At 43.2% G+C, this 13,092-nt stretch overlaps 1 protein-coding gene across 1 annotated transcript in view; it reads right to left on the bottom strand.

Annotated features, from left to right (window-relative positions):
• Nucleotides 1-12,734, bottom strand: part of LOC146797816 (uncharacterized) — a 62,422-nt gene extending 49,688 nt beyond the window's left edge. The window contains exon 1 of the mRNA XM_085627661.1: nucleotides 12,625-12,734. Within this exon, the coding sequence (XP_085483787.1) occupies nucleotides 12,625-12,686 (62 nt within the window). The 5' untranslated portion in view covers nucleotides 12,687-12,734. The remainder of the gene's footprint in view (nucleotides 1-12,624) is intronic.
• Nucleotides 12,735-13,092: the final 358 nt, after the last annotated feature.

Genomic DNA, 13,092 nt, shown 5'->3' with positions numbered 1-13,092 from the left:
GCCCTCTTTTTGTAAATCTAGGTCCTGATGAATGCCCTGGACCCGCTCGGGCCAAGAAGGCAGAAACATGTCGACCTTACACTAGACGGCTAGGGGACACCTAAATTCCCCACCTGCCGCAATTTTGTTTTTAGCATCATATAGTTACTGATCACATTAAAAATATCTTGGTAACTATAATGATTTTTAACTTCACGTTCTACCCCATGGGCCCCCACTCTTTAGTTTAGAAGTGCATCCCTGTCTCCAGGTGTATGCCCGCCCTCCATCAAACGAAGGTTTTGGAGGGCGAGGACTGGCCGATGATGAAGCATGACACCAGGTGGTGTGTGAGGCCAGTCCGTCACTTTTTGTGAGATGTCCACACTCAACTCACAACTGTAGTAAGGTCACATCACTCTAGGAGCAGCTTCTTGTGGTCAATAGTAGCAATGGAGGCCGCTAGCTCCTAGCACCCCGTGCCTCCCGTTCCCCCCTCCACACTCTGTGGAGTTCTTCTAGTGATTGCGGTTCTGTTGAGCTGCCACTCCCCTCCCACCTGCCTAGCATTGTCAGATGACTGTAACCTGTCCCTGCCACCTCCACCCTGCCTGTCCACATGCCATGCCCCTATCCTCTTCCTCCTGTCCTACATGGTCCATTGTACTGCCACACCCTTCTGCCCTCCCTGGTCTGTTGTGCTGCAACTGCTCCTCCTGCCTGCCCCGTGTGGTCTGTTGTGAGGTCCCTTCCCCTGAACTTTCTTGTCTGTGCACAGGTCCTGACCCTCCCTTCTATCCTCCATCGTCCTTTGTGCATGCCCCTGCACCCTCCTTCTTGCCCATCATAGCCATTGGTCTTCTGTGCTGCCATGGCCCCTCCCACCTTCCCTGTGTGGTCAGTTAGCTGCCCCTGACCCCCTCCCACCTTCCCTCCATGGTCTGTGTGTATGCCATCACAGTCTCACTGTTGCTCTTCATGGTGTGTCTTGCTTCTAGTGCCCATCCTGCCTGACCTCCATGGCTATCTTGCTGCTCCTGCCCTGCCCCCTTGCCCCCAGCCCTCTGTTTACATGTGAAGACCCCTACTCCCTCCCTCCTGGCTTGTCTGTTCCATTGTAATGCCCCTGATCCGTCCCTCCTGCCCTTTATGGTCTGTAATGCTGCAGCTTTCTCTCCTGTCTGTCCATTATGGTCAGCTAGCTACCATTGCCTCTTGCCCCTCTGTTCTCTGTTGTCCATGTGCATGGTCCTGTCCCCTCCCTCTTGCTTTCTATGGATTGTTGTGCTGCACTCCCGTCCTGCATGCCCTGTGTGGTGTATTGTGCTGCTGCAAACCCTGATGCCTGCCCTGCAGGGTCAGTTTGGTGCACCTCTCCATGTCCCTCTTGTCCTCTGTTATCCAAGTCCATGTCCCTATCCCATTTCCTTCCATGATCCAATGTACCATACTTGCGAACATTTTGAACTTGGTAAGAGGGAGATTTTGAAAAAAACTGGGGTATTGATTTTCCCCTTTGAGTTACATTGAAAAAGAGGATATTGTAGACAGGAGACAGATCAAATAAAGCCCATTTGAGCTTAAAAACATTGGACGTTTCCTGGCTGAATCGGGTCTGTTGGCATGTATGGTTGTACTACCATTGCCTCTTCCTTCTGCCCACAATGGTCTATTACATTGCCACAGCCTTGAAGGAGGGTAGATTTTGTATCACAGGGGGCCCCTGGCCCGTTCTGTCCACACCTGAAGTATGAGACCCTTGTCCTTGCCCTGCCAGCCGCATTTGTAGGCCGTATTAAATTGACCAGCGGGTCCTGTGTTGCTATATAATTATCCTGAGACATCCTTACCACTCAGCCAGCATAAAACCCCTGTGTAGGCCCTTCTGTTCAATATGTAGGCCTCTTTGTTAAATTGACCATAGCTCTGCAATTTTAGTGTATAGCAGTCTGAAGGCAGGTCTGCGAGGCCTTCTGCTCCAAACTAGTAGCCCCCACCCTACCCGAGTGCTCCGTGCTCGGTATCAAAGTTCAACATCCCACTGAAGCTGTCGACATACAGTAGGCTGCATCCTGGACTGGTACTTGCTTCCTGGGCAGGTTTCCCGCTTTTAAGGAAGTGGCAACCGCAGAGCGTCAAGTTAGGAGAACTGAGGAGATTTTGTACATGAATATATTGAATTCCCGTACAATACCCATTATTTTCTGCTTGCTCTATGGAACTTACGATAAGCGATTGGCCTGAGAGACTGACCTTTTCACCCAGTCCATTGTCAGCATTAAGTGGGTAAATGACGAAATGTCTGGTAAAATCTGCAGACGAAGCTTTTAGGTAGCATACGTAGGTAGATGTAGCGTGCAAAGGAGCCCACAAAATGATATAAAAAGGGAGCACCCACAGATATCGACGGACTACCTCGCCGTCTGTATGTAGGTTAACAGGCTGTGCAGGTTTTCCCCAAGAGCTGGGAGCTCTTGTCTTCCTTTGCTTAAAATGTCTTGCTCTGCTTTGCTTGAAGTATCTTATTCTATTTTACCTATATGAAATGTCATGTTATGTTTAACCATTGTTCTCTTTACTTTTGCATTTAAAAGATTTTGTATTGTAATTGCAGGAATGCTTGCTCTAAGAGTAAACGTGAGTGTTCCTAGGTAACATTTTCCTTGGTGTAACTTGTTTCTCATGATGCATTTATAGATGTGTTTTCTCTCTCTCTCTGTCAGTACATTAATTGAGATACAGAGAATATCATGACAGCTGTATGATTATCTGGATTCTGTATTTTGTACTTTATGTCTCTATTCTGCGGTTTCTTTGAAGTTGTATCTTCTCATTAAACTGCCATTGTATTCTGCCACCAATTCCATGTCTCATATGTCTGTTTTCTTCATTTTTGGAGCAAGCGTTCCTAGGCACCCCGGCTCAAATTAAGGTGCCCCTTTTGTCCCTGACTCACTCTCCTGCTCAGTTCTGTGGTGGCTCCCGGGGCTCTGGGGACCGCCTCTAGCTTCCTTGACCCGTAATAGATCTTCCCTCCAACAGCCTCTCTTGCAAGTCCTGTATTGTTGGTTTGTTGCCCCTGCCCTCCTTTCCACTGCCCTCCATAGTCTGTTGTGCTTCCACGGCCCTTCCTGCCTGCTCAGTGTGGTTAAATTGTTGCCTTTGCACTCTCCTACCTGCCTTCAATTTTCAGAGTCCGTGCCCCTGGCCTTTGCCTCTCAACAGTATCCCAATGAACAACTAGATTGCTAACATTCTATATTTATTACAAAAGTGTGGAACGCCTGACATCATCTTGATGTAATCAAAACTGTAATACCTAGAGCATTTCCTTTAGAAATTACATATATGAGAGGGTCTTATTGGCATCAAAATTATGGTTAGTGCTCTAAAAGACTAAAATAAGGACATTTTGTCTGAGTTTTCAAATAGCGACAAAGCACTTTTAAATTATTTGATATCTTTATGTTTTTTTATCCAGTTGACCACTTGATTAAATGTTGCACTTAGGGGAGAGGATGTGGTGTTACTTCCAGAACTGCAGACTTTGCAACTGGGGAACCAGGTTGAAGTTTCTGCTTCAGCTCGACATTCTGTGATTCTGGTCAAATCACTTAGTCTCCCCATGTCTACAACCAAAATGAATTTGTGCTTGTGTGATGTAACCAATGCTCATGTAAAGCACTCCAATACCTGACAAGTCTGCACTATATAACACTGCAAAAACACTAAATAATAAGTGTTTTGCACACTTCTGTCATTGGGCAATATTTGGGCTACATCTGGGTGATTTTGGGCTACATTTGGGCTCTTTTGTCTCCGGTGGCCATCTTGGGAGATTTATTTGTTATGAAGTTTCCTAATTTCCTCATGTACTGCAGTCTCCTCAGTAGGAAATGCTTTCAGTTTTTTACGTTGATTCCATCATGAAGGTATTCCGATATGTCACACATTTGCCATAAATTCTGAATGTTAGCACTCTAGTTGCTCATTAGATCACTGTAGTAAAACTACTGTTCACCATGGAAGTCTGCTCCTGGTATTAAAAGTGCATGTTTCAGTCTGCATGTCAGAATTTTTTAATGAAATAGAAGAGGATTTGAGAAGTCACTCAAAATGTGCCCTCATTTTCTTTCTTCAGCATTAATCATAATTTCTATGGCAAAATGAACCCCCTCATTGTGTTCCTTTTTAAATTAAATGTTTTAAGTGTTACCAGTTTATTCCAATCAAGATGGCTTCAGGTGTGCCATACTTTTGTCATAATGAAGACAGTAAGCGCTCTAGTTGTTTTTAAGAACATTCTGGGACATTCTGTCATTGGGCTATACTTGGGCTACATCTGGGTGATATTTGGGCTACATTTGGGCTCTTTTGTCTCTGGTGGCCATCTTGGGAGACTTATTTGTTATGAAGTTTCCTAATTTCCTCATTTACTGCAGTCTCCTCAGTAGGAAATACTTTCAGTTTTTTACTTTGATTCCATCAAGAAGGCATTCAGATGTGTCACACATTTGCCATAAATTCAGAATGTTAGCACTCTTTTTGCTCATTAGATCACTGTAGTAAAGCTACTGCTCACCAGGGAAAACTGCTGCTGGTATTGAAAGTGCATGTTTCAGTCTGCATGTCAGAATTTTTTAATGAAATAGAAGAGGATTTGAGAAGTCACTCAAAATGTGCCCTAATTTTTCTTTCTGCAGCACTAATCATACTTTTTATGGAAAAATGAACCCCCTCATTTTGTTCCTTTTGAAATTAAATGTTTTAAGAGTTACCACTTTATTCCAAGCAAGATGGCTTCAGGTGTGCCATACGTTTATCATAGGTAGGACTGTTAGCGCTCTAGTAGTTCTTTGGAACACTCTGGGAAGCTGCAGTAGAACACAAAGGAATCAACTGACAGTCTCTGCCCTTGTTGGATGTACATGTTTTACTGAGAATGTCAGACTTCATTCTCACATGACTGAGAAAGATAATGTGAATTTACAGAAAATAAGCTCTCAGTTTAGCTTATAGATCACCTTCCAAACCTCTGTGGTAAAAGCATGAGAAAATATTTTTCTCTCAATCATGATATCCCAGCAGAAGGCTTTTTCACATGGTGAAATCACCTTAGAACATACCACAATTCCTAAAATGAGTATGGTACCATCAACACATGATTTATAATGTAACTAAAGTCTTAAAACCTTCTATTAACTACAATGCTTTTTAATGAGGTGCTATCATGTATATTGGTCCCAAGATGGCTGCCAACACTTCTTGGATGAAGTGCTGACAGCCAATCAGATCTCAGGATGAGATTTGTGGTTAGGCTCCGCCCACATATATATATGCTTTTAAATGCTATTTTCTCAGGAAATACTGAACAGATTTACACCAGACCTGCAAAAGGCACTTCCTTGACCTTATGGCTACCTCTCTGCCAAATTTCAAGTAATTCTGTTCAGCCGTTCGGGCTGTAGCTGTGTCTAAAGGTCCTATGGAAAAATGCATGGGAAAAACGCGTTTTGGGACCCCCTTTTATCTCAGCCCCTGCTTGACGAATCCCCCCGAGACTTTCAGGGTAGGAGCGGAGCGTAGCGCCCCACCTATTTTGAAAAATTCGCGAGGATTCGTCGACCGGCGCCAAAGTTATTCAAAATAGAATGTTGCGGATTTCCTATGGAAACGTGGTCCTAACTATAACTACCTACTGGCGACCGCCAGTAGGTAATATATATATATATATATATATATATATAGATATATTACCTACTGGCGGTTGCCAGTAGGTAGTTATAGTTAGGACCCTGTTTCCATAGGAAATCCGCAACATTCTATTTTGAATAACTTTGGCGCTGGTCGACGAATCCTCGCGAATATTTCAAAATAGGTGGGGCGCTACGCTCCGCTCCTACCCTGAAAGTCTCGGGGGGATTCGTCAAGCGGGGGCTGAGATAAAAGGGGGGTCCCAAAACGCGTTTTTCCCATGCATTTTTCCATAGGACCTTTAGACACAGCTACAGCCCGAACGGCTGAACAGAGTTCCTTGAAATTTGGCAGAGAGGTAGTCTACAGGTCAAGGAAGTGCCTTTTGTAGGTTTGGTGTAAATCTGTTCAGTAGATTCTGAGAAAATAGCCTTTAAATCAATATATATATCTGAGCCAGCTTACGGTGCGCTTACGGTGCGCTTACCGTACGCGTACGGTGACGTGCGCGAGCGCGATTCTGATTGGCTGTTAGATCTTAGTAAACATTCGAATCGGTCGAAACCAGGAAGCGGCGGCCGCCATTTTCTCTCTCGCACTCAGAGTGTGGATTAAAAAACAAAGGACAAAAACATGTAAAGGGGCTGTTTAGACAGCTCCAAAGCACCTAGCCATGTTGAGGGAGTCCCCAAAGATCCCCCAAGGCTAAAAACGGAATTTTAAATTTTTCGATAATTTCGCTGATTACGCTTACCGTACGCGTACGGTAAAAAATATTTTACAAAACATGATTATCCACACTCTCCCCACCCCATGTGCAAAAGTTGCCCGAAGGGCACCATTTGTGCATGGCATTTAATATATATGAAAAATTAAAATATTACCTTTCACAACGAAGCGCATCATATGTCCTCCATGTGCGCACGGTGCGCGAAGCGCATCGTGCGTACATGGCCCATCTAGCGTAACGTGGGCACGCGGTGCGCATAGCGCACCGCGTGCCCACCGTGCGTGCACGGCACTAACTGCGTAAAGTGGAGCGCGCGGTGCGCGAAGCGCACCGCGTGCTCACTGTGCGCGCACGGTGTGCGAAGCGCTCCGTGCGCGCACGGAACGAACTGCGTTAAGTGGGCGCGCACGCCACGAATGGCGTAAAGTAACTTAGCATTTAAAAAAACGTACAAATTCACTGAAAAAACCATAGGTTTCACACACGTTATAGTTAGGAATTAGCATTTAAAAAACCTTGCAAATTCACTGAAAAAACCATAGGTTTCACACATGTTATAGTTAGCGGAAATTTTACTGATAAAAAACCAATGAAATTTCCCCGTTATAGTTAGTGCATGGCAACTATAACTCACGCAACCGCAATCTTCTGCTGATGACATATGTGTCTTTATGAAAAAAAAATATTTGTAATATATGTATAGCTAAAAATTTATGGAAGAAGACATGGGCAAATAAGTGTCTAAATACAGTATTAGCATCAGCAGAGGATTGCGGTCGCGTGAGTTATAGTTGCCTGCACTAACTATAACGGGGGAATTTCATTGGTTTTTTATCAGTAAAATTTCCGCTAACTATAACATGTGTGAAACCTATGGTTTTTTCAGTGAATATATATATAGATATATATATAGATATATGTGTATGAATAACTTTATTCGATATAAAATATCATAAAAGTATGCACATGGCAAAACATCATTCACAATACAGCATAAAAAGTTAAAAGGACAATAAAAACCAAATATATACAAGGTAAAAGGCCCTAGAGACACGTCTTCATGACATAAAACAAATACATCTAGATCTCAGGGGCCAGACTCTGAATTTTTGATCAGTTTAATGCGTATCAGCCAGGCACACCCCATAAATTTGGCTACCCCAGAAACCATTGCCCAGGAGGAAGTGTTGGATAAAAAGGAGCGGAGCGCCACCCTGAAGTTTGCAAAGCTCATATTCCTACAGATAGGACTGAGCCACTTCCTCCTAGCCGCCCTGTAAGCCGGGCAAGCAAAGAGGAAATGAGGGACAGATTCAGTTGGGGCGGAACAGCCCGGGCATTTATCCGAAGTAGAAAACTGGCGGTTCCAGCTTGCCAGCATTGTATTTAACGGGAGGGACCCAAACCTAAGCTTCATGTGTATATATATATATATATATATATATATACCCTCCATATACTAATTAAGCATATTTAATGCCCTACCCTATTTCTCACCCTATACCGCTCTCATTATATCATCTATACCTCAACCCTCTGACTCATCTCAGACCTCTTTCTACTACTCTTTCCGATGCACTACCCTATTTCTCACCCTATGCCTCTATCAATATATCCTCTACCTCCACTCCCTCATTAATCCCAAACCCCATACCACTACTATGATCCCCCCAAAAAACCTTTCTCGACTCTTCCCTACTCTACCCCTACTTGCATCATCTCATACCTCTTTACTATTCAGATCTCCCAAACAAGCCGTTCTAAGCCCTTCCCTCCGATTCTTTCACCTCCACCTCCCTTTTACTCATCCCAAGCCTCCTCCTACTGCTATGAGCTTCAAAAAAAGGGGAAAAAAATCTAAATACTTCTCTCTTCTATCCCTCCACTACGCTTCTCAATCCAAATAACTGACTAACATATCCACCACTCATATTACTTTCATATTTCACTATACTAATTCACCACTAATCCTTAATGGGTTCCGGAGTAGTGTACTACTCGCCAAAAAAGCGCTTCAACACCCCATCAGGGGTAGCAAGTGCAATATAAATGCAAACCTTTTTTCCCTCTTCTATACCTCCACTATCCTTCTTAATCCAAATAACTGATTAAGACATCCACCACTCAAATTACTTTCATATTTCACTATACTAATTCACCACTAATCCTTTATGAGTCCCGGAGTAGCATGCTACTCGCCGAAAAAGCGCTTCGAAGCCTCGTCAGGGGTAGTAAGGGCTATATAAATGCAATTACAATACAATGCAAAACAATAGGGAGACTCCACAGTCAGAGTGGAAATTGCCCTAGGGTAAAGTATAGGGACATTTAAAAAAAAGTTTATTCAATTTTATAACAGTAAAAATAATACAGAATAAATTAAAAGTAGTTTAATTATATTTCAATTAACAATAGTGTTACATTGATGTATACATTCAAAAAGGTTGTTGAAATATTGTATATTGAAATAATAAATATTTTATTTTCATATTTTTTGGAATAAAATTATATTTTTATTTTTAACTATTTTAAGTAATTTAATTTATTTTAACATTATTTTCTATGGGGGTTTATTTGAAGTACCTGTTTCCATTACTTTCTATTGGAGGGTGCTGCAGTATCAGTGTTTGGTCATGTGTGGTGCTAGACGTAGTACTGTTTCTTTTTGGCAGTAGTAACTTACAATCTTAAATTTGGATCCATCCCCTTTTCAGGGGATGGAGACATGCAAGTCAGCACTTTTGATTAACTTTACACTTGGATTTTGTGAATAGCCAAAAGCAGCAAAGTTACTCAAAATTGTAGGAGGAAACTTGTACATGTAAATTACTCATGTCTAAGTTACCTTTGTGTATAGCCCTGTAAAATTACTCGAAAGTATAGACTTACAAGTTTCTACACCTGAAACACATGGTGAAGTCAAATTTACGGGTGTATGGTACTACTGCTGGAAACCCTTTGGAGGGGAAACAATTGTTAAGTGTCTTTTAAATGGTTGATACACCATATTATGCAGGGTTCACAAAGGACTGCCAAGGAATAGCATTTCTAGCCAAGACCATCTCACCTTTTCAGGAGTGAAAATGGGTACACCCTGAGGGTTACTACGTAGCGGTGAAGGGAAAGTGGAATAGGAGAAGGACCCTCATTATTAACATATATGCACACCGGGAGTCTCCAGAAGGGGTTAATGGACAAGCTGTGCCCCATTTTCATAGACTCCGTTGGAGATCTCCACATTTTGGGGACTTTAATGAAGTAATGAACTGAGAATTGGGTAGATATTCACCCTATACGATGCACTCAAGCGCACTCTCGGAGATGAGGCATTTCTCTCATGCGATGGGTATTACTGATGTATGGAGAACACTGCACCCACGGTATAGATCATATTCATTCATGAAGGGGACCCAAGGCCCCCTGTTGCGCTTTAACTATGTATTTGTGCCGGTGACTGAGGTCGCGTGGGTGAGAGAAACATAATTTATATTCTGAGGTATATCAGACCACTCACCCCTGCTTATTAAGCTGTGTGCCCAAGAGCATGCCAGGGTACACACCAGGAAACTAGAAGCATGGTCCCTAAAAGATCTTGGTACTGCAAAGTCCCTATGGGTTGATTCCCAGATATACTTTGAGGATACTGAGGGGGCGGTAGCCTCCCTGGTCACGCTTTGGGAGGCATATAAGACAGTGTTCAGTAATAGAGCCCACACCATAATAGCCATCAAAAAAACATAGGGAATGAAAGACAAAACAGATGGAATAACACCTCCTCCAGTTTGAGAAGACATAGGCGAGCACTGGGAACCCAACAATATACATGACACGTGGGGCGACCAGAGAACAATACAGTAACCACACACTACAAGCAGCCTGTCAACACTACTTTGGGGTACAGAAGAAATTCTATGAAACAGTCGATAAGGCAGGCAATCTCCTTGCATAACGAGGTAAGATGGAGGAAGAGGCATGCTGGGTGGCTGAGGTGCTGACTGAGACAGGGGAAGTGGTCCACTCCAACAGGGAGATATTGCAGACATTTATGAAGTACTACAGAACACTCTATGTCACTCAGAGAGACTGCACTTAGCAATAAATTGAGGCATTCCTGGCGAGGTGGCAGTCCTCATCTTGGACAAAGCTGATGGTGACGTTCTAGGAGTAGACTTGTTGATAGACAAGATAGGAGAGGCACTGACGAGTAAGCAGTCAGGAAAGGCATCAGGTGCCAATGGTCTCCCTGGATAATTGTATAAAAGGCTGACCTCACCCCTTAAATCCCACTTGCTGAATTGCAGCCAGGGATAAAGGAGACCTGCTGCCAGACCATAACCATCCAATCTTTGTAGTCATCCCCAGGATGGTAAACCAAGTAACGGCTGTTACTCATTCAGGCTCATCTCACTAGTGAATACAGAGAGTAAGATCCTAGCCAAGTTCCTGGCAAACAGAATGGCCAGGGTGATGTCCTATGTGGTCCATGCTGACCAAAAGGATTTTATGCCGAGACGGGCAACACAATTGAATCTCAGACAGCTGCATCTATGGCTAGATAGACTTAGCTGACTAAGACCCCAGAGCTATAATGTCACTAGACAATGAAAAAAGCATTCAATTTTATCGACTGGGACCTTGTGATAGTTTTGATTTTGACCCAAGTTATGCGCATTGGTGCCCACACGGCGTAAGGGTAAATAGAGAGGCTTTTGCTTTGGGAAGGAAAATGAGGCAGGGGTGTCCACTGTCACCCCTCTTATTTGCACTGTGTCTGGAACCACTGGCATGCTGGCTGTAAAGCTGACACATTGAGCTTCTCTGGGTCATTGGAGGACCCAGAAAAGATATTGCTATACGCTGACGATGCTCTGGTGTACCTTACATACCCAGAAATGTCAATCCCAAAGGTGCTGTTGGTGTTCTGTAGCTTTGAAACCTACTCAATATCTACTGGGAGAAATCTGGTATTTACCAGATGAGAAACTGAGAGGGCCTGGATTGAGTGGAGAGTAACTTAAGAGTAATGCGATTGGGTTTTAAATACCTAGTAATCAAGAGAATGATGGACAGGCAACATTTCCTGCACTCGAACCTAGCCAGGGTTTTGGGTGTCTTCTTTGAGGATACAGAAATGTGGCACAAACTCCCATTGACAATTATGGACAGGGACGCTCTCTTCAAGAGAGCGGGTGGAGAGTCCTGTTGTAGAAGCACAGAAGCCTCTGTGTCCTTATGGGATGGTCATGTGTGCATTGGAGAGTGCCAAAGCTCCTCCCTAAAGTCCTCCCATTTCTTAGTAAGTATGCTCCTTTTTCAGTCACCCCCCCCTAGTCCCTCCAACACTTACTATCAAGTAGTAAACTTACGTGTGCTAGGATCGCCTAACAGAAAAGATAAGAACAGTTGAGTTGGAGATTTACACTTGTAGGTTTGTGAAATGCATTTTGCAGTATGCCAGCAGTTTACAGAAGTACTACTTTGTGTACTCTCTTGCAGTTTGTGAATCAAGGCTCCCTTCCATAATCACCTGGAGTGAGATGGTCACCCTACTCAAAACTCCCCAAAAGTGGCACATTCTTCTCTAAACCCATCTTCATCCTGTCTATTGCTTCTTCATGAGCCAGCATCTTCATCAGCCGTGAGACAGAATCATTCAGACATTGTGCTAAAATAGGAAGCTTTAACATTGAATAGGCAATTTGTACAAGATTTGTAAGTAGGTCAGTTATCCTACACAGCTTTTGATGCTGAGTCCTATACTGTCTCTTTGTGACATTCACAGATATATGAAGGATAAAAGAGTGCTAAAAATTGGGAAATATACCAATTTCTGTTTGTGGTCAAATCCCCTTTATATTATCCTCTGGCCCCTGCTTTTCTCACAATGCCCCATGCTGTAGTCTGTCAATAGCCATATTTGCTCTTACGTGGTCCCCAACCCTTTTTTAAATTCTTTAAATCTAGTCACTGGACTCTGGCATCTATTATTGTGACTACTTAGATTTATGCCTATTACTGCCTCAGCTCTAAGATGGCCCATTTCACCTTTCTATCCATTTTAGTTTCATTTCTTCGAGTGAATAATCTATGATCTTCTTCGGCTATGTTCTCTTGGGACTCAATCCACAGGCTATACATGTCCATGACAATATCCCTCTTAAAAAAACACAAAATCTCATCTGGCAAAACTTTACTTGTGTTTTTCCTGTTCATCCATTTACCTCATGTTTCCTGGTGAGGTCTCCAAGATACCTCCTCCTACTTGGTGGCTCGTATTCAACATCCTTCAAGAAGAAACTAAACCATCATGAAAGACACCAGTCTCTGATTCTGACCCATGATCTGCCAAGTTGCTGCTTTCCAGCTCATGTTTAAAGAACCTCTGGGAAGAGAAGATTAATGTAGCTAAATGAGGGAACTTCTGCACTTTAATGAGGTGTGCACACAAGTAAGGTTTACAGTGTAGTCACGTCTTTATAGAAATGTTTATGAGAAAATGATCAACTTTATTTTTTTTTACATCAATAAATTTTCAGCAGGAAAGAGGACACACACTTAGGGGCCGATTCCGATCTCGCTGGAAGAAGGCTCTGTCTGACTCGGATCCGGAAGGCTTTCCGACCAACTCACGATGCGTACAAGCGCTGACGGACACGGGTCGCTCGGAGCGATGCGAACAAGCGCTGACG

The sequence above is a fragment of the Triturus cristatus genome, chromosome 9 (genome assembly GCF_964204655.1).
Source record: "Triturus cristatus chromosome 9, aTriCri1.1, whole genome shotgun sequence".
Taxonomy (NCBI): Eukaryota; Metazoa; Chordata; class Amphibia; order Caudata; family Salamandridae; genus Triturus; species Triturus cristatus.
Note: the sequence above shows the minus strand (reverse complement) of the source record. Positions and strands in the feature narration are given on the sequence as shown.